This window comes from Melanerpes formicivorus, unplaced genomic scaffold, assembly GCF_026170545.1.
Source record: "Melanerpes formicivorus ecotype bairdi unplaced genomic scaffold, bMelFor1.0.p_v2 SCAF_25, whole genome shotgun sequence".
NCBI lineage: Eukaryota > Metazoa > Chordata > Aves > Piciformes > Picidae > Melanerpes > Melanerpes formicivorus.
This window is the reverse complement of record NW_027142377.1, coordinates 11,091,295-11,111,009: the sequence shown is the minus strand read 5'-3', so window position 1 is coordinate 11,111,009 and position 19,715 is coordinate 11,091,295. Positions and strand designations below refer to the sequence as shown.

Genomic DNA, 19,715 nt, shown 5'->3' with positions numbered 1-19,715 from the left:
TTACTGCTGCTCATCTATAGGTTGGATATGTGTTGGTTGAGCTGGGACGTATCTGTTGATGTGTTACCAGCAAGTATGCCTGGGTGTACATCCAAATCTTGAGGACTGTTATGGCCAGGTCCCATAGACATATTTCTTTCTCTATCTTGAAGTAACTCTTATAGCTTGTTACATTCTCATTTTGTTTCAGTTTATCAAACGTGTCTCAGTGCTTGAGGCCTTGCTTTGGTCAAAAAGCAATTTTTTGCTACACCCATCTTTTTCTCTGTGCCTGTTGGCCTTACAGTGTTCCAGCAGCTGGGCAACAGCACTGGGAAACAGTGGGTTTTACTCTCTGTACAGACTGTGCCCTTGGTCCATGGTCCTAGTCTCAAAGTTGGCTATGCACATTTATTAACCATCAGAGAAGTTGGAAGATAGATTAACAGCAAGGCTAGGAAGGGTGGGGTGTGGAAATGGAGAGACAGCAGTTGGCTGGTGAAATCCTCAGGCCTGTTTACTTGGCAGCCCTTCTCCTGTAAGGAGGTCAGAGCTATTGCATCTCAGGTTCCCAGAGAGAGGCCACAGGAGGAGGAATCTGCTTGTGGATGTAAGTGTGTCATTCCACTGCAGCCAGCTTTGAGTTAGCTTTTGCATTCACACATTGCAAATGCAGGCTCAGTTGTCCTCTCGTTGCAAACGTTTGCTCGCTGTAAATATAATTCATGGCTGATTCTGTATAAGTTCTTCTTGGCAGGAGTGAGAATTGAGGCAGAAACCTCCAGTTCTGGCTTTATGATTGATGAAGACATGTTGCACAGTCCCTCTCCTGTCCCCAGAAACTTGGCTGTAGCTCTCTTCATTTGAATTAATATAACAGATGTAAACTTTTAGCTTTAAATTACATGGTCACACATACACAACAACAGTATTTGTTGAACCATCAAGGGACTTTGACTTTTACATCTTTTCTGAAGGAATATTTTATTTTAGGCTCCAGGCTAGCCAGACACCTCAGCCACTGCTGTTTCCATGGTGCCTGTCAGTGTCTGCGATGAGCTGGGTACCACCTGGCACTGCCAATTTGCTGGGGCATTAGTTCTGGAGCACTGTCAAAATAAACAATGATGTTGTCCAGGGCATTCACATTGTCTGGGACTTCCTGCCAAGTTGGGGTCATGGCTAGGGTCAAGATTTTAAGGTTTTTCTGTAGTTTCTGAGCACAGACAGTGATGCCTTCATTCAAAGAAGAACCAAATGTCTGACAGACTTCACGCAGTGGGAGCGTCTCAGTTTTCAGTCCTTCACTGACACACAGCTCTTTTCCAAAGCTCAGAGTTCTGTTTCATGTAAGCTGGGTCCTGAGAGAGTAGAGACCAGAAAAGGGGGAACTCCTCTCTGAAGGTAACTGGCTTCATTGGTGCTCTGCTCAGCATGAGCACTTGAAAAATATTGAGAAAGACTTTTTGTTTTGTTCCACTGAAGAAAAAGGTGAATACCACTGTAGACAGCTGCCCTATATTTTCACATTCTTTTGGTGAAGGTCAACCCACAGATAGCTTCTAGAACATGGTAATACTAAATATTGTCCTTTAAATTCTCTATGGCTGTGGAAGGAATTGGTTTTTTTGTACTTTCTTTGGAATCTAGCCTGTTGATAACTACTGAAATACATCAGCATTCCTTCCTGCCAAGCCATGAGGAAAGATGTCCCAGGTGCCCTCCATCAGCCTAAACACCCATCCATGAGCATTTTTAGCTGGATTCTTTAGAAGTGTTTGGAAAGTGCACCTTTATGATGGTCAGGATTGAGAAAGGGTCAAATGCTGCTGGGGCTTTTAGCATTACCAGGTTGGTTGCAATTTGAATGCTCCTTTGAGGCACTGTCTCATCTCCATGACATGTCTCTGTAAAATCTGCCATGTCTATTCTTAACTATGGAAACAGTGATATTTTCATTTCCTTGTGTCTTCTGTTGTAACCTTGAAACATCTGAGTTATGCTAAAGCTCAAGTGTGTATCAGAAGAAATGTTATCTTGACAGCGAGAGCCTATGTCAGAAAGGTTGTTCTCATAATTCTGGTAGGGATTGAACCAACCTGGAGACTTCTAGATTTTGACTCCAGTCAGTTTCCTCTTACTGATTTCATTCAGCCCACAGCCATGAGCACCTTTGTAGTATGTATGACAAACATACTGCTTATATTTACTTGCCACCATCAGAAGGTTTTGCTGCCTTTAAGTTACTTTATTTATCAAGATGTGTGGGCAGTTCCATGGTCAGAGTGTTCTCTCCAAGTGTTTTATGGTTAAATTAGTATGTGGGTTAGAAAAGTGAAGGGCTCTTGGCCTGCTGACAGTCATATTCCTCAGCAGAAGTGTCAGCATGCCAACTGTTGGTTGCCACAGATCAGCGCACAGAGGTGCACAAACACGTATTACTGTTTTGGAAAGCCCTAACACCATCCAGGCCGCTGCTCCGGTCACTGTCCAGAAGAGAGTTCCTGATCCCGCCGCTCATTCTGCACTCTCCCGTTGGAAAGAGACCAGATGCATTTGCTTTTTGATGGCCCAACACCAGAACAATTTGCTAAGTTTGAATAGCAGATTTGACAGATTCAAATGAAACTTAGGAACTGACACTTGAATTTTGCCTCCTGGAAATACTTTAATTTGGTCTAGCCTTGGTAAAAGCTACCTTCTGGATGGGTTACCCTACACAGAGACACAGCTTTTCCTGAAAATGGATGGGATATGGAAGTTACCAAATGATAAATGCAGGAGTGGAGGTGGGAAGAGAAACTGCAGAGCAGAGTGGATGAGCTGGTCCCTCAGGTTGTTTTCCAGCTAATCCATTTGTTTAGCAGGACACTCCCAGATATTGTAGTAATTCAGCTCACTTAGGAAAGAGATTATGAAGGTTAGAATAGAATAGAATTAACCAGGTTGGAAAAGACCTGAGAGATCATCAGGTCCAACCTATCACCCAACACCATCTAATGACTTACCCATGGCACCAAGTGCCACATCCAGGCTCTTCCTGAACACCTCCAGTGATGGTGACTCCACTGCCTCCCTGGGCAGCCCATTCCAATAGCCAAGGTGATGGAAGTGATTTTTTTCAAAGCAACTGATGCTGATTTAGAGCTGCACAACTGGAAATGTGATTTTTTTTAGTGACTTAATTAGAAGCAGAAAATTGGATGAAAGGATTTTGATGCTGCCCAGTTAATGTTTCACAAGATAGGAATTTTTGGATGCTGAGTTCAATCTCTTTTGGCCACGCTGGTTATAAAGGTGACTTTGTGAGCTTGAATGAAGCCATGTTTAATCCATGGAACCCACTTGCGCAGCCATGGACTAACTTGCAATGTACTTTGCTTCAGATGAGCCTTAATCTTAACAAAACTACTGAATTTTCTTTAGCCCTGATTCAGTTTGTGTGAGCCTTGCCCAGCAGTGATCGTTGAAGGAAAACCATAAATAGGTGAGAAAGGAGGTTGAGTTTTTTTACTGTGTTTTGCTTAAAAACTGAATGAGGAGGCTGTAATCGTTAAACCTGGGACTAACACCCTCAGTATGTGGAGTCCCATTAACACAACCCTCGTGTGTGTTATGTGCCTATGTGTGTAACTGGGTGTCAGCCTTGTCACCATCATGCCTCAGTCTGGATCCCTGTAGACTTTGCCTTTCAGTAGAGATGGAAGAATATAGCTCGCTTAGAAGTGTTCCAGTTGCTGATTACCGGGGCCCTCCCCACTACCCTTCCATTAGCAGCTTGAGAAAATGTGTTCCACATTCTTAAAGTGATGAGGGGAAAAGGAGGGGCAGTCCCAGGAGAGATTTGTGCTTACTCCACCCTTAAGTGTTATGTGTGATAGCATCAATTTCTGCTCGATTTTTGTACTCTTTATTAACCTTTCCTAAAATCCTGCCACTTTCTACTGAAAATTGTCCTTTTTGTTTTGCTTGTTTGCTTTGGTGTTTTTTCTTGTTTAGTACTTTCCTAGTTGGTGGAGAGGCATGGAGTTCTCTAGAGGAGAGTTTAGAGGCAGTATCTAATCTGAGGTGCTCCAAAAGGAAGCATAGGAACCTAGAATCTCACTCCACAGTTCCTGTTACGTCTCCAATCTTGGATGAAACCAATGTGAAGCTTCACCCACCACCTCCTTTCTGGCTTTAGGAGAACTTCAAACAATGTTGACACCTTGTGGATTGTGTCCTTGTCTGACAGTGTCTCGACCTCAGACTACAGAGGACCAATTTGGACCCTATATATCAATTAATTTGTTCTAGAGTCTTCTGATGCTGAAGTACTGATTTACTGGGTTGTGGTTGAGAAACTGGGTGAAATGTTCTAGCTTTACATGTAGAGAGAAGCAGACTAGAAAATCCTATTGGGCTTTATTGGCATTTCAGGCTGAGATTGGGTTCAGGTTCACTAAGTAACATTTTTTGAGTCATTACTAGTTCTTCTGTGCTCTTGGCTGGAGCACTGGGGGCTTGGTTGTAAGCACTGCATTTGCTGAAACAGTTTGAATCATTGTCCTGCACGTTGCACATGTTGGTCACAGGAGTGTAATGGTCACCCCTGCTGAAAGCGCTCGGGTTTCCAGTACAGTGAGCTGTATTTTTGTTTACAGTGAGCAGCACAAATGCTTTTTGAAGTTGTTTCAATGCTTATGCAATATGTTTCAGTCTCCTGGCCTAGAGCATAATATCCTGGGGACCTCAGAAGGAAAATAGGAGCCTATAAACCACTCTTAACTCCCTGGTTGCTGGCTTTAAAATGGGGGGGGGGGTTATCAGAGATGTGGGAAGTAGACCTCACTTGTGAAGGACAGGCTGCATGGTTTTACTGACCTTTGCACACTTTTCCAGTCTATATTGGGAATAAAGAGGCTTCAGTCTTGCTTTGTTTTTGCATTCCTGAAGTGTCTGTGCCCCACATGCTGATTGTGGCATTTGACTCCCTGGTAGCACAGCCTGTCTGCTTCATTCCTGTGACCTTTTGGGGTGCTTTCAGATCTCCACCTCTGCATCCTAGAGCATGGACAGCCAGAAGACTTAGTACCAGAAAGTGGGTTAACTCAGGAAGCCATGAGGAAAGCAGATACAAAATACATGGAGCCCTCTTGGGTTGGAAGATGGATAAACAACATGGTTCTGTTTGTCAAAAGAAAGATGGGATTTGGAGCCAGGCCCTGCATGGAAGGGGGAGAGAGAGAGAATATTGGAGGTCAAGAGAGTTAAAGCCTTGCTATATTAATACTTCTATAATTGCTTTAGCAGCTGAAGAAACAAGCCAGAATGTAAGTGATTGTGTTGACCACAGTGCCCTGTCAGGACAGGGGAAGGTTCTTTCTCTAAAGACCACGTTGCACTTGATAGCACATGAAACAGTGGTCTGCAAGCAAGGAAGCAGGTTGGAAAACAGCTCCTCAGACTTCAGATTAAGAAGTGAGCGGAACTGAGATGTGAATTTTCTGATCTTTCTAAGCTTTACACAAAGGACTTCAGCTTTTCAGTCTGGATGTTCTGTAAAGTTCTGAGTGTCTAACCCATATTTTAAGACTGCTTACAGAATTAGATTTGTGAGGGTGTTTGAACATGTATGTAATGTTGCATACAGTCCTGAGCTTCTCTGATGGTTTCCCTACTGACCTGTAATCAGGCTGATTTCCTTCCTGGGGAAGCTAGGGTGAGAATCTCATTCTGATGGGGAGACACAGTGTGTCTAGGTGCTGGAGTTCAGAAGAATTCCATTCTCAAGCTTAAACAGGGATTTAAATTGACATATTAAAAATACTAAGTCTGTTGTGCTCCTGTTTGAGGGGACCTGAATATTGCTCAGAATAAATGCCAAGTTCAGTTACATGCTAACTAGATTGTCTTCCTTTTAATAGTAATAATTACTCTAATTTGTTGTTAAAGAGCTGGACTAATTACTCTGATCCAAGTCATCAGTAGGATGTACAGACAAAGTATCTGGAGATGGAAGTCCTGCAGGAAGGGTAATCAAATAGATTTCTGTGCTCATCCAGTTTAGGTTTCAGAGAGGGCTTCAAGAAAGAAGGTGCTGTGTTTGATGTGTGTAGCTGATCTGTAGGGGATGGAGAGAGACCATTCCTTTTGTGAGAGTGGTTGTGTTCATGCTTGCCTCTGGGCCCTTATGGTTGTCTTGTAACCTAAAACTGTAAGTGTCTGCATCCCATTTTCAGTCCTCTCAGCCATTCAGTTGTATAGGATTTATCTTAACTGTCAGAAAAACTGCAATAGGTTAAACTGTGCATGAGCCAGGGAGTAATCTATTTACATAAGCAATGAGACAATTTGGGGATTGTTCTTCAAAGTACATTGTCCTCAATCATAACACCATGAAAACCTCTTGACAATCCTCAGATAGTAAGATTAATATGAAACTAACTACAGCTTAGACTGTTTCATGGAAGAATAGTAACTCTTGAGAAAATAATGTGTGCTTTAAAGGTAACTATTAGGAAGCAATTCCAGCTGTGTGGTTATAGCAGAATTGTAGTGGTTATGGTTGTAGTGTGTTTAGTGGGTTATATTACTGCCATTTAAAAGTAGCCAATGAAGTTTTAGAAAGTGAGTCCATTCTTCAGACAGTCTGAATAAAACTGTTTATCTCCTGTAGCTGAGAAACAAACTGAATTGGGTTTCTTTATGAAAGTAAATAGAAAAGGTCTGACCCCTGGATGTAACCTTTGAAAATTGTCTGAGAAAATGATCCTCCTAGTAGTTGATTCTTTCTTGAAGCCATTTAGTCTTTTTGAAGACAGTGCCAACCCCTGCCCCTCCCTGTCCTCAAGTTATGTAATACATTCTAAAGAATGCTTTGAAATGGTTTGATTGACTCAGTCTTAGGAGGTCTTCTAGTATTGTATCAGCTGCAGGAGGCAAGTTAATAGAATTATATTTTAATAATGAAGTCAGATACTTTCAACTTCTTCGCCCGTTTTGGGTCTGTCTTGTGTGTTTTGGGCCCTGGAACATTCTATTTCTCGTTTCACCCATGTGCTTGCTTATCCCTGGAACTGCCTGCTCGTATCTCCCAGGTGCACACGTTGCTGGCATGTAAATCTGGGAGGGCAGAGAAATCCCAATGCCTGTGGGGTTTTGTGTTTTTAAGCTCTCTGTAAAGGCCACTTGGAGACTGGGTCTTACTTGTGAAAGGTAATGAATTTGCCTGCTGTCATTTCTAAACTATGTTGTTACCTGTATGCTTGTGTTTATCAAATTCCGAGAGCAGTTTTGCTTGGAGTCCTCTGTATTGAGACTGCTCAGGATGCTGACAGCTGAAATTCATGTTACATTTAGTTCTCCACAGAATACATTGTACCTTTATTAGATTAGCGTTTCAGCCTAAAGCCAAGCCAGGATGTTTAAGTTGCTAAGGTTGTTCCTGCTGGAACATGGGCTTTCTTCTATCCCTGTGCTTTCTGCTGGTGCCATGTATTCTGTAGTGACTTCTTGCAAGGGTGTTAGTGGGCGCTTTGCGCATGAGTGCAGAGTGCTGCAGTAAGCTAATGGGGCACAATACAACTGTCTCCTGCTTTGTGCTGACTGCACAGTCTGTAAATCAAATCTGTATTCACAAAGTACTTGTTGAAATCATCCGGCAATGGAGGTCTGACTAAGTAAAATGATGGTATTGAGCAGTTACTGCAAGTAACATTTCAGGCTTTAAAAATGTAACTATGTGCCACATGTATGTCTGTGTTACGTATGCACACAGTTTCTTCAAGCAGGACTGATTTTATGAATGACAGATTACTCTCAAGGTTGTTAGTAGTGAACTCAGCTACGTTAAGAGTTCCAGACAGATTCTGAACCATTCGTCCCTGTTACTCTGGGCAGTTGCAGGTGATGCCGGTGCTTCTGTTTGACAGGCAGAGACACACACAACACAGATTCTGGAGTTTTCTGCTGGAGTTTATCTTCCCTCCCGTTCCTATAGGCACCAGGAGGTTGTGCTGGACTAGAGCTGCTGCAGAAAAAAGTTGTTTTTCATCCCAGGTTTAAGGTGGTGGTTGCACGTTATGTAGCTGGGCCTGTCTTTGGAAGAAGGCAGGGCAGTCTGTTTCAGCTAGGAGTGAATTGTGTTAGCCTCATGTCACCACAACAGTGCTTTACTTCAAGGCTCTTATTTTTATCTCTGCAGTGTGTGTCTGCTACCCCTCTGCTGTTTCCATGTTGTTGGTGAGCTTTTTTTGTCAGTATCTCTGCAGAATCAGAACAAGGGCACAAGTTTTGTAACCCTATAGGTGTAGGATAATAGGGCTCATTTCATGCTCGTTTTAGCTTTATCTAGGATAGATTTTGCTTGTGTGATGCTCAGGAAGGGTAAGAGAAGAGATAAGGCCCAAGTTACAGTTGAATGTGTTCTGGGTCCAGTTATGTGTACCTTTAACACAGATGATACAGAAATAAATCTGGTATCTAAAATAAATTTGACCGCTTGTGGTATCTATACCAAATTAGCATGTCATGTCACTGCACCTCAGCTTTAGGGTCACTGCTTTTATTTTTATAGTTTGAGCTACTGCTTTTTCAGTGGCACATCTCCTCCTCCTCACTGAGTGCTGATGAATACAGAAAGCTGAAAAGAGTGAAACCGATGCTGTAGAACAGTCTGAATCCACCCATTGTTTATACCATGGATACGCCATGGATTTAATTGGAATTAACCCTGATTTCTGCCTATGTACAGAAATCAATGGGAGGCTTTTGTCTGGGCTTGATATTGGATGAGGATCAGCTGCTGAATGCTGTGCAGAAATGTTTCCAGTGGCATTTAATCCTTTCCCCCATCTTTGCTCCATCCTTTTTTGTTTCGGTAGCTGCCGCATCCAGCCAGCCGAGGAAGGAGCTGCTGGAAAATGTCAGCCTGGGTGTGTGCAACAAATGGTTATCATTTTAAAGACCTTTCCCCTCATATTCTTCCAGTCTGCAGGCAGCTTGCCATAACTGAAGTGATTTCTTCCCACCTTTGGTGAAGATGAGTTGATCACAAACAGGCTTCGGTAACAGTTTCTTATGTAACAGCCTTGAGTGTAGCTCGTTTCCCATTTCTGTGCAGAATGAAGGGATTATTTTGCAAGTAAATGTGTGAGGAACCTTCTCATCTATGACAGGAAGCAGGAGAAAATCAAGCCCAATGTTTTATCCTAGGACCATCTGGAAAATTAATGCCTCTTAGCTGTGTGTGCCGTGACAGTAACTGTGTCTTTTTTCCCTTGTGAGCCGGATCGGTGTCAGCGGACTATCAGGTTTTTCTGGACCGTGGGCCCGGTAAAACCATTCGGTCTGCTCTTCCGCCGGGCTGTGGTGGCGCAGGGCTGTCGGGAGATGCTGTGCCCTGCGCTGCTCCCCCGCGTCAGCAGGTGGCGCCAGACGGCCGAGTCGGGCGGGAGGAGGGAGGGTGACAGGGTCTGGCGGGGCCTTGATTGCCGCCTGTCCTGGGCTGCTCCCCGCTTGGCCCTGCCAGCTGCCCCCACGAGCTCGGTTTTGGTAGGAGACACCAGCGTATTTCCTCCTGCTCGCCTGCTGCAGCTGTTGGTCTCGCTGCTGGGGGGACCTCAGGGCTGGAAACTGCCTAGCAGGGCCTCAGCCGGGGCTGCAGCTTCTACTGAGGTAGAAAGTGTGGCGTTTGTGAGTCCAGGCTGTGAGCCCTTCTCTGCTGGGCTATTTCAAGCGGTACAGAGGCTGTTTCACAGCACTCCCTCTCACAGGAGTGAGACCCTTTCTATTAAAATCCAGCCATGCCCCTGTCCCAAATACTTAGCTGCATTCTTTAAAATGATTATGTATTTATAAAGGTAAATTGTGCTTGCTCCTGAGGATCAGCCCTGAGGGTGTCCCTGAGCACTGACTCTGGAGAGTTACGGAGGATACAGCACAGCCGCTCTCCACCCTTGGTGATGGGGAGAACCTTGGCTCCCAGGTCAGTGGCTGTTCCTGCAGGGTTCACAGCCTCTGGTTTAGCAGCCATTTATAACCTCCCTCCTCCTCCCCTAGAATAAAGTGTTCAGCTCTTTTATATTTAGTGCTGGTGAATACATGCAAATTCCGATTAGAAGACAGTATGAATATGCTAACTATCTGACTGCCTGGAAGAGGAGAGCCTCATGTAGTGTAGAGATTAGCATTGGTGAGTTACCATTTTGTTGCTAGGGAGAGTTCAAAGCCATGCATCAATTAGTTGGTTTTATCTGGATTAATTCATAAACAAATTTGCAGGATTAGTCACCAATTCAGTATTTGCCAGTGAAGAAAGAAGTGTTTTTCCAGAGCTGTGTTAAATGCTGTTCAAATGCTTCTGTGACTTTTTAAGCATTTGCATTTTTTCTGTTGGAATCTGCACCATTTCATAAAGGTGTTGAGAGGTCTTCTTTGCACCTCAGGTTTTTCTTAGCTAAATTCTCCATAGTTCCATATGCTTTAGCCAACATTCACAGATTTATAAAGCTGACAGGCTGCATTTGAAAATAACAATTGTGAAAGTATCTCACTGCACCGTTTCATACATGTTCCACTGCGCAGAGTTGAACATGACAGTCAACATGCATCAAGGCCAGTGGCTTGAAATCTTGCTGAAGTACTTAATTTTTAAAGATGACTTGAAGCATTCAGTTGCTTGCTGAGGGACTAGTTGGTATCTAAGCTATTCTTCAGTTTGTACCCAGGCTTTGAGTAAAAGCAATTCATTTTTGAAAGCAGAAGTCTTGCTCAAGTCGTACTAATTTATTCCAATACCTGTACATTGTCTAAATTGTTCTTACGTATTTTTCTTTTACAGAGGTTATTAAGAAGAATCTGATGGTGAGACTAGCTTAAGAAGACTCAGAATGACGACCACAGTAGCAACAGATTATGACAATATTGAAATCCAACAGCAGTACAGCGATGTCAACAACCGCTGGGATGTCGATGACTGGGACAATGAAAACAGCTCTGCTCGACTGTTTGAACGATCCCGCATCAAGGCCCTAGCTGGTAAGCACTCCTCGCATGAGCAGAGCTCTGATACTCTACATATATGAGAGTGTGGGACACTGTCTCCAGTGTCTGCACCTTGTCTGTAAACTAAAGCCAAATTTTCCTCAGGTCAAGTGCAGTTTGAACAATTTTTGCGAGTTTCATGCATTGACATCAGTGGAAGGTGATGAGCTAATGTTGCTCTGCAGAGTGTGTTCATACATGGCTTTTGCACCTGTTCAGATTTACTATGAAGACTTCTTCCGTGTCAGCATAGGACAGCAGAGATTCTATCTGTGTATTTGTTTTTTTTCAGTTAGGAGGTTGCACTGAGTCTCTCAGCTCATTCACTTCATCAGATACTAACTATTTTGGCTATGCATTCAAATGACGTTGGTTTGGTTTCTGTGACTGACAGGGATGTTGGTTTCCACATAGGAGAAAAAAAAATGTAAAAAATGAGAAGGATAACAAAATTCAGCTTCAAAATATCTGCATCTTACCTGTCCTGAAATGGAGGAATGTGGTAGGTGGAGATAATGATCATTTAGTAAGTAATGCTGAAACTAGACGTTTTTCTGAAGCAGCATGTGCTGTTTTCTGCGAAGTTCCCTTCTCATCAGCAGAGGAATGACATTTGATTTGGTCTTTTCCTTCTTTCAAATGTTTGATCATTTGTGTAGTAAAGGCTGTACATTAACCAAATTTGTTTGTGCCGAAAGGAGATTATGTCATGTCCTGTCAACTCTGAGGCATTGCCCCACAAAGCAATTTTTATGTGTTCTGTAAATGATTTCCTGCCTTATGGTAGCATGCCCACATTCCTGACCTCTGAACAAAACGTCTCAGTAGCGTGGGACACACTGTAAGCATGAAAATGGCTCCAAATATGCAGAGCTTTTTGCTAGTGAAAATTTAGTTACTAGGACATATTTAAAATCAACACTTTGTAACACATTGAAGCAATTTTATTAACTGTAGTGAGACAAAGGTGTCATCTGTTTCATTTGTGATTCCAATGAAGCTGACTCTGGACTGCAGCATGACCTTTCTCCTCTTTATGCTGGCTGTGGGTGAGCACTAGATGCAGAACACCCTCAAATGTCAGGTGTGGGGCAGGATCAAGTTTGGAGCTGAGCAACAGGGAAATAAAGTAGTTCATACAGGTGGGCAGAGAGCAGATCATATAACTCTAACTGTGGATAGCAGTCGTATTGACTTAATGGAGCTGCTTGCAGGAAGGATGTGCCTAAATTTAATTGTTGTTAGAAGACTGTTAATTATAGCAGTTCTCATCATGGTGTGCATTTGAAAGTACAGGTTAAACACTCAGTCTGCAACAGAGCTTTGCTCAGGGGGATCAGAAACAGATGGACTGATGCCTGTGATGGTGGATTGGTGGTAGAAGAGAAGACCCTTGACTTGGGGTTTTCCTAGTTTGATCTTACTTGAGGAAGGACCTGTGTTTTACTCCTGCCACATTAGTGGTTGTAGTTATATTATGCTTCTTGGGTGGGAAGTGCTTTTAGAACAAAGCTCATTAGCCACATTTGGGTCCCAGATCTAGCCTTTAATGCAGCTGGTTGTTCCACTTACTTTTATGGCATGCAGAGCTCCCCACCTGAGTAATGAATAATAAACATGAAACTCTTATTTCAAGGAGAAGTAATATAAGGAAAGCACTTGAATTATTTAGATAGCCTAAAACAAATACGAAAGCCAAAGCAAAGAATTTTGCTAGAGGTTCAATTCAGAGTCATGTGTAAGCATTTTTCCCAGAGTACCATGTGTTTATTTTTTTTCTTAATAAGGATTACTCATACATTTTTTTAATTTGATACATTTCATACCTGTAGTTTGCTGCTGCTAGTGTTGAGAACGCTGTGTGCTGGCTTCTCCTACCGCATGGCTACAGCACTGCTTGAGAGCCTAATCGTGATGCAGGGAGAGAGGAACCGAGAGAGGTTTGTATCGGGAATCAAAGCTTACAGTTAAAGGCTGAGCCATGGCACTGCTGGCACCTTTCAACATATATTTTTGGATATGTTGCCTGGTGGGTAATCTTCCCTTGCATCTCCCCAGAACAGCATTTCCAGGTCTTCAACAACTGCAGCCTGGAGCTGGGCGAGCAATAATCTGTCATCATGCTCTTTAAATTGAGACAGGCTGTTTCTGGAAAGGTGTGCTCTAATTCAGCTGCTCGTCACAGGATCAGAAATGAGAATTGCTGTGTGAAAGCCTGTGGCTGATAGTGCACACAAAGCCACAGTGAATGACGTCAGGAGGCTCTTCTGTGCTCTAAATCCCCGTGTATTTGACTGTTTACTGCACCATCACTTTATTCTGGGTGGGTTTTGTCATGTTCTGAGACAGAAGTAGCTGTACATCACCTGCAGAGCTCAGATTTACTGAATAACACTCAGGTCTGTCTTGGGTGGATGCTGGCTCTTGGCAGGCATGAGCATATCCCCACGCCTCCAAGACTGGCCATCCTCTGACAACAGTATCATTACCTCCTTGTGCTAGTATGAAGGGTTTCAGAGCAGACTAAACACTAGGTCTTTATTCCTTGTCTATAAGATGCAAGTTCTTGAGTTCAATTATAGAACAACCATAGGCATTTTACACTGCCTAATGACTTTATAGTCACCATGAATCTCTCTGTTGGTGCAAGCATCTTCTGTCCACATTAAATAAGTTCTAAAGTACCTCTCCTGTGAAACTTCCATCTTATGTTGATTCTAGTTTACTGTAATTTAAATGAAACTTGCTTCATTTAAGGTAAAGAAAGGTAGAGAGTGAATAGGCAGGAAATAAGTTCTGTGGCCAGAGTCTGATACTGTCTTTCAGAAAGCATCATAATGGGCCTGCATTCCATTAGAATGTTGAAATATTTAAAGAGCAAAGCAGGAAATGGTGGTCAGAACAATCTGTGATCTGAACAATGTATTGGAGAAAAGCTCAATTAAAGCAGGTATGATCCAATAATAGTGGAAAAGCACTACTGTCAGCACAGCAGCAGATAAACTGGTATTATTAAAGTGTTCTGCACACCATGCAAACAAAAATGGGAAGGATTGTTTCAGCTGAATACAAATAAACCTTTTGGGAACTCGGCTTTCAATCAGAATCCAGATTTGAAGGGATATGGAACCAGATTCGTTGCCATTCATGTTGAACTAACTCACTCTGCAACTGATACAAGAAGGAAGTAACAGGATCTCTCCTTTGTAAAGTAAGATACTTCACTGTAGGAAATCATCTTTCACCTGTCCTTGCTCTCTGTGGTTCTTCGGAAGGTCTTGCTGGAAGGCCAGGTAATTCTACCTACTCTGTAGAAGCCAGAAAGATATCATGTTTGTGCAAAATTCTTCATTCACAAATTCTCAAGTGTTGGATTTCATCTATCAAGGACCATTAGCTAACAAGATTTGCTGTGCAGCTCCTTGGTGCATCCAGCATTCAAGCCTTAAGAAACGGTTCAGTTGTTCAGCAGAATTTTGCACACTCAGTCTGGGACTGTGACATTCAGATGTACCATGCTTGCTGCCTCAGATGCTGCTTTCAGGTAGTGTGAGAATAGTAACCTCCAAAACTTTCCACTTCTTCAGTTAGCTAATTCAATATTAGAAAACCCTTGGCTGAAGTTACTAGCTTTTATGCTCATTTGTATTTTGCCCTTTTGTCCTCTGGGCTTACAGGGTTCACCCCAGTGACCAGAAGGTCTGTGACTCAGCTGGCTGACATAGAAATCAAAAAGAGTTTCAAAGTTTGTGAAATAACAGAGGCATGCCTTCTGAGCTCAGAACAGATGAAGCTGCGCATTCCTTTTCCAGCTCCACCCAAATGACTGTGCCCAGGTCAAAATACTTGCTAGTGCTGTGTGTCACAATGCTCATGAGCCTTACAGGGGAACATAGGTAAGGAGATTGCATTTGCTGTGCTGCTCTCCTTATTTGCCCTTATTGCACAAAGAGAAACTAGGCTTCTAATTCACACCGGTAACTTCAATTTTCCCAGAAGCAGCACAGGAAAATCCTTCAAATTGTTCCTGAAGTTATACTATTGAAAAGTTTGTAATATGATGGAATATCTATTTCTTAAGGATAAAAAAAAGAGAGAAAACTTACAATGGGAAAGTGCTGGGTACTGTACATGGGGCTAGTTTCTGCTTTTGGCCCTGATGTTTAAGCCATTGTCCTGCAGCTCCAGAGGAAAGATCCCACTTGTAGTCCTCTTCAAATATATGCATGTGCTTGTTCCTGCTGCCTAGCTTCTCTCTCACAGACAGCAAGTTTCTACTGCTTCCTTTGAGTATGCATTACAAAGGGACAAAATCTGCACAATCAGAATGAAGTTTCAGGTCTCAGGTGACAAACAAATAAACAAACAACAAAGCCAAAACAAACAAAAAATCCCAACATAAATCTTTGGCTTTGAAAGAGCATACTGAGAAAGATGTCTGACAGTGCAGTTCATGAATATCCTTTACCTGAGCTATCTGGGACTTGGAGCATCAGTGCCCTAATTTTAGTAACAGCAAGTGGTTAAGGAAAGAGAACTCAACGGTACACTGATGCTTGTAAGTCTGGTTTGAAGGGCATGTGAAGGATTCACATGACACTAAACAGAAAGAAAAACCTTAGAGCAGTGAATCTGCAGATGCATCTTCTCAGCACTGGTCTGGCAGCGCTAGTTATTAATCTGTGAATTTGTTGATCAGCAAGAGGCCTTTGCAGACGTACTCAGATGAGCATGAGTGGGCTCAGTTCAAAAGAATCTTATTTTGCTCGTGTGTCAAACGATGGAATTACTTCAACCAAAGTTCTTCCAAATGTCGGCATCACCCAATGCTTTCCCTCTGGATGTTACTGCTGGAACAGGTTCTTAGCTGTAGTTTCTAGGCTTGCAGTACGTTACCAGAATCTGCTGGAGGCTGATGTTTAAAACAAGGCTATCATTTTGCATGTTCTGTGTCGTGCAGCCATCAAGGGAGAGACCGTGGCAGCAGAAAAGCGGCTGTACTTTCCTGTGTCACCTGCTGACTGTGCTGGCTGGGACTGCTGATAAGCACTGTGCTTTTATCGGAAACCAAGGAAAAGCTTAGCCCATCTGGCACTGCTGGTTTGTGTGTTTGCTTCGAAAGTTTCTGGTGGAGAACTGCATGTAAAGCAAAGAGGAAAAAACAGACAATAGATGATGCTTTGTTCCTAGCATTTTTGGTTTTGGAGAACATCAGTAGAGTGACCCAAACACCAGTGTCACTCTGTGTCTATGATATGTAAAACAACTTTAAATGTGGACAATTTGTATTCAGTGACATCCTGTCAGAGATTTCATTTGGTGCAGAGGACATTTGTATCTCATTGCTGTAGTAACATGACTTTTTTTATCATTTATGCATAGTTTTGTGTTTGTTCTCTTTAGAATCAAACAAGTAATGTGTGAACTACATGGAGATGTAAATCGGATTATTTGTGATCTTATACCAGATCCATGGTCCAATGTAGCTTCCTGAGCATAGAACCAAGCTTCTGAGGAACAGTACTACTCAATGGAACTCAGGAGTTTTTTGGAATCATGTGTGCTTGTCTGCTTCAGGGACAGTAGTTGTGATTATTTGGTAACAGTGCTGCATGAAAGTGATTGCATCCTGGTGAATAACTCTTATCTGGCACATGGTGCTCAGTCAGGATACATGGAACTGGAAAAATAGGAGTTTTGCTTCTTTGGGGATCGAGCAGGATAGAAGTTGTTCCTGGCAGCCCCACTTTAGAAAGTCTGATGGCCATGGTCACTTTGTGTCTCCAATTAAATTCTTTGGAGACTAGGCAATATGGAGTTGGACATGTCGATGGGAAAGCCCACTGTTTTGTCAGCAAATGAGCCTGTGCTGATCCATCTCTAGATCTTTGAACTCCTGTGCATTAAGCTCCAGGACTGGAATACAGGTACTATGTCTGCTTCACCAGGCTTCTTGTGAAGAACTCCAGTCCTAATTCACTAAGTGCTGACTCTCTGCTTATGCAGCAGTTCAGTAATTTAACAAAATAAAGTGCATGATAATTCTGTACTGTAGCTAAGAAGTGATTAGAAAGCCATCTATACCTAGAGGAAGAAGTTAAAAAACTCATCTATATGTGCTGACTGTGTGCACATATCTGCTTTTAGGATATTACCAAAGAAAGACTCATGAAGGTAATCCTGCAAGCAGGTAAATCTGCTTGACCACACCTGGGTATTAGACACAGTGATGATGCACTAACTTTCACAGTGTCCTTCTTTCCTTGCACTGATTTTAGGTGAGAACTGTGCCTTAACTCTCAAACAGGCACAGCACACTCGTGTCTGGTTTAGTTTTCATCATCCAGTCATCACCATGGCATCAGGAAAGTGCAAATGCACCAGGGGATGTGCTTTTGGCTGCCCACAACACTGGGATGAGTGATCTGCAGCCTTCTGCATCAGCTGAAGTGTGAAGAGACAGGGCAGGATTTGTGGAGTAAAACACTCTGGCTGCGCCAGCTGCTCGAGGAAAGGAAAAATACTCTCTGTGAAGTACCTTCCATGTAGTTAGTGAGAGCTGAGCCAGGCACAATAGTAGAACTGGGTTAAAACTCTGCTGAAGTTCATGCTTTAGGAGGAGACCTGCCAGCCAGATTGTCAGCTGGTATATCTTGGCATTCTTTCTTGGATTCTGTGGGACCATGCTGACTTCCATCAGCTGGGAGTGTGACCCATAGTGGCTTGTCATGGGAAACCTGGAGACTGTTCTTTGCTGTTGGGATCAATGTTTTAGGGGTATTTAATGCAGAGAAGCCATGGAAGCCTTCACTGAAATAATCAGACTATTCTTACATACTTTGCTGAGTCATCTTAGTGGGAAGGATTTCATGGAAATATTTTATGACTGTTTTTTAAATTAGGACCTGTACCAGGAGTGAACTTGGCTGTGGATGCATTGCAAACCCAAGTCATCAGTCTGTACTTTAAAAGAAGTCTTTGCACAAGAAATGTGTCTGCAGAGGAGAACATTCTCATCTCATGTCTTCAGCATCTAACTAGTGATGTTTCTGGAGTTATTTTATTTTATTCAGCCCAATCTGCAGTGTGCTTTGCATTTTTCCTTCTATTTGTTGCTTGGATACTGCATGAAAGCACTCCCTGAAGTGTAAATAATGTCTAGCAGAGCATTCTGCAAAGTGGAATTCAATGCAGAATTAAGAAATGTTTCCTAATTTCTGTTAACCTTGGCATTGTTCTAATGGGGAAAGATTAGTGATGAACTCATTCTCCTGGATCAGAGCTTTGATTCTTATCTTGAGTTAATACCCTGGAGAGATATAAACCCATCTTGCCTTGAGACCAATTGCCTTGATGGGGAAAAGGCAAAAAGAAGAGGAAGAGGGATGAGGACCAGACAAGTAGAGAAGATAATGAAAATCCACTTCCAAGTTCCAGTTTTTAGTTTCTGGCACTCTTCCTACCAGTTTTAGAAAACAACATGAACTTTCTGCTTGTGTATTTAAACAAAAAACCCACTCCAACCCTTCCAATATTCCTCCCCCCCCCAACATTTTCCTTCTCTTCCATTTTGATTGAACAAGAGGCTCAGCACAAACCTTTACTACTTCAGCTTTTCTGGGACTTTGTTACTTGGATGTAAGAGATACAAAATTCTGCAGGGACCCCAATTAACCTCAGAAGCTGCTAATTTAGCTCCCTCAGTTACACAACTGGCATAATGAAGAGGTACTTTCTTTTCCTCTCCTTTAAAGTGGCCACACGTGAATGTGACTGGACACAGTTGAGTTGTATTTGCTAGTGTATATACTTTCTGTTCTAGCTCTGCAAAGCAAGAGAAATAGTCCAGATGAATGCTCTGGCTCACGGAGGTTGGTAAAGGGTCAGCATGTTCCACCTGTTGTTTTCAACCAATTTCCATCTTGCTCAGGAGCAGCGGAAGGTTGGATTTTCATGACTGAGTGATCATGGTGTAGCGACACTGCGTCTGCTGTGCTCGTGGTCAAACCGGAAAACAGGGACAACCCTGCAAAGGGAGGCTGGGAATCTCTCTATTGCTCTCCTACATATAAACATCAATGCCATTGAGATAGGGGAACAGAGGAGGGAGAGGCAATGAAAAGAATTCTGAGTTCTGAAAAAGCACATTGAACCCCATACAAAAAGAGTTTCCTGAACTAAAACTGGGAAGCGTTTTTGTGCTTGGTTTTAAGAGATTCTTAAGGGTTTTTAACTAAGTCAGAAAGCAAACCAAGTGCATTTGAGGGGCCACAAACAAACACCATGAATGTAGTTAAGGTTTTTCAGGGATGATGGCTCTGCTTTGGTGAGCTCATGGAGTATGGGCAGCAGTACATTTCAGAAGAATCCACTTAGGCTTGAATACAGCCCCACACAAATCATTACTCAGTGCCTCCTGTAGCTGTTTTCTGTGGGCTGTCCTGGCAAGTGTTCCACTATTGCAGTTAGCAAGGACACACTGTTACAAAAGTGATGTCAACTTTCCTGTTAAACTGGGACTTGTGTAAACCGAAACCCCGAAACCAGGTGGAACTGACCCAGTTTCAGTAATAAATTGATATTCTGTCCTGATTTGTGACAAGATTCCCAAAGGTTTTGTGCTGCTTTGGTCTCAGACATTGCGATCTACAGGTGCATCTGGAGGCCAGAGCTGGCTTCTGCCTGGGACTCAGTGTGGAGCCGCTGGAAGG

General features: G+C 42.8%; 1 protein-coding gene across 3 annotated transcripts in view; it reads left to right on the top strand.

Annotated features, from left to right (window-relative positions):
• SPTBN1 (spectrin beta, non-erythrocytic 1) overlaps positions 1-19,715 on the top strand; it is a 131,629-nt gene that overhangs the window by 29,547 nt on the left and 82,367 nt on the right. For all 3 annotated transcript variants that reach the window (XM_068153320.1, XM_068153321.1, XM_068153322.1), the window contains exon 2: positions 10,802-10,998. In XM_068153320.1, coding sequence (XP_068009421.1) covers positions 10,851-10,998 — 148 coding nt within the window. In that variant the 5' untranslated portion in view covers positions 10,802-10,850. The remainder of the gene's footprint in view (positions 1-10,801; positions 10,999-19,715) is intronic.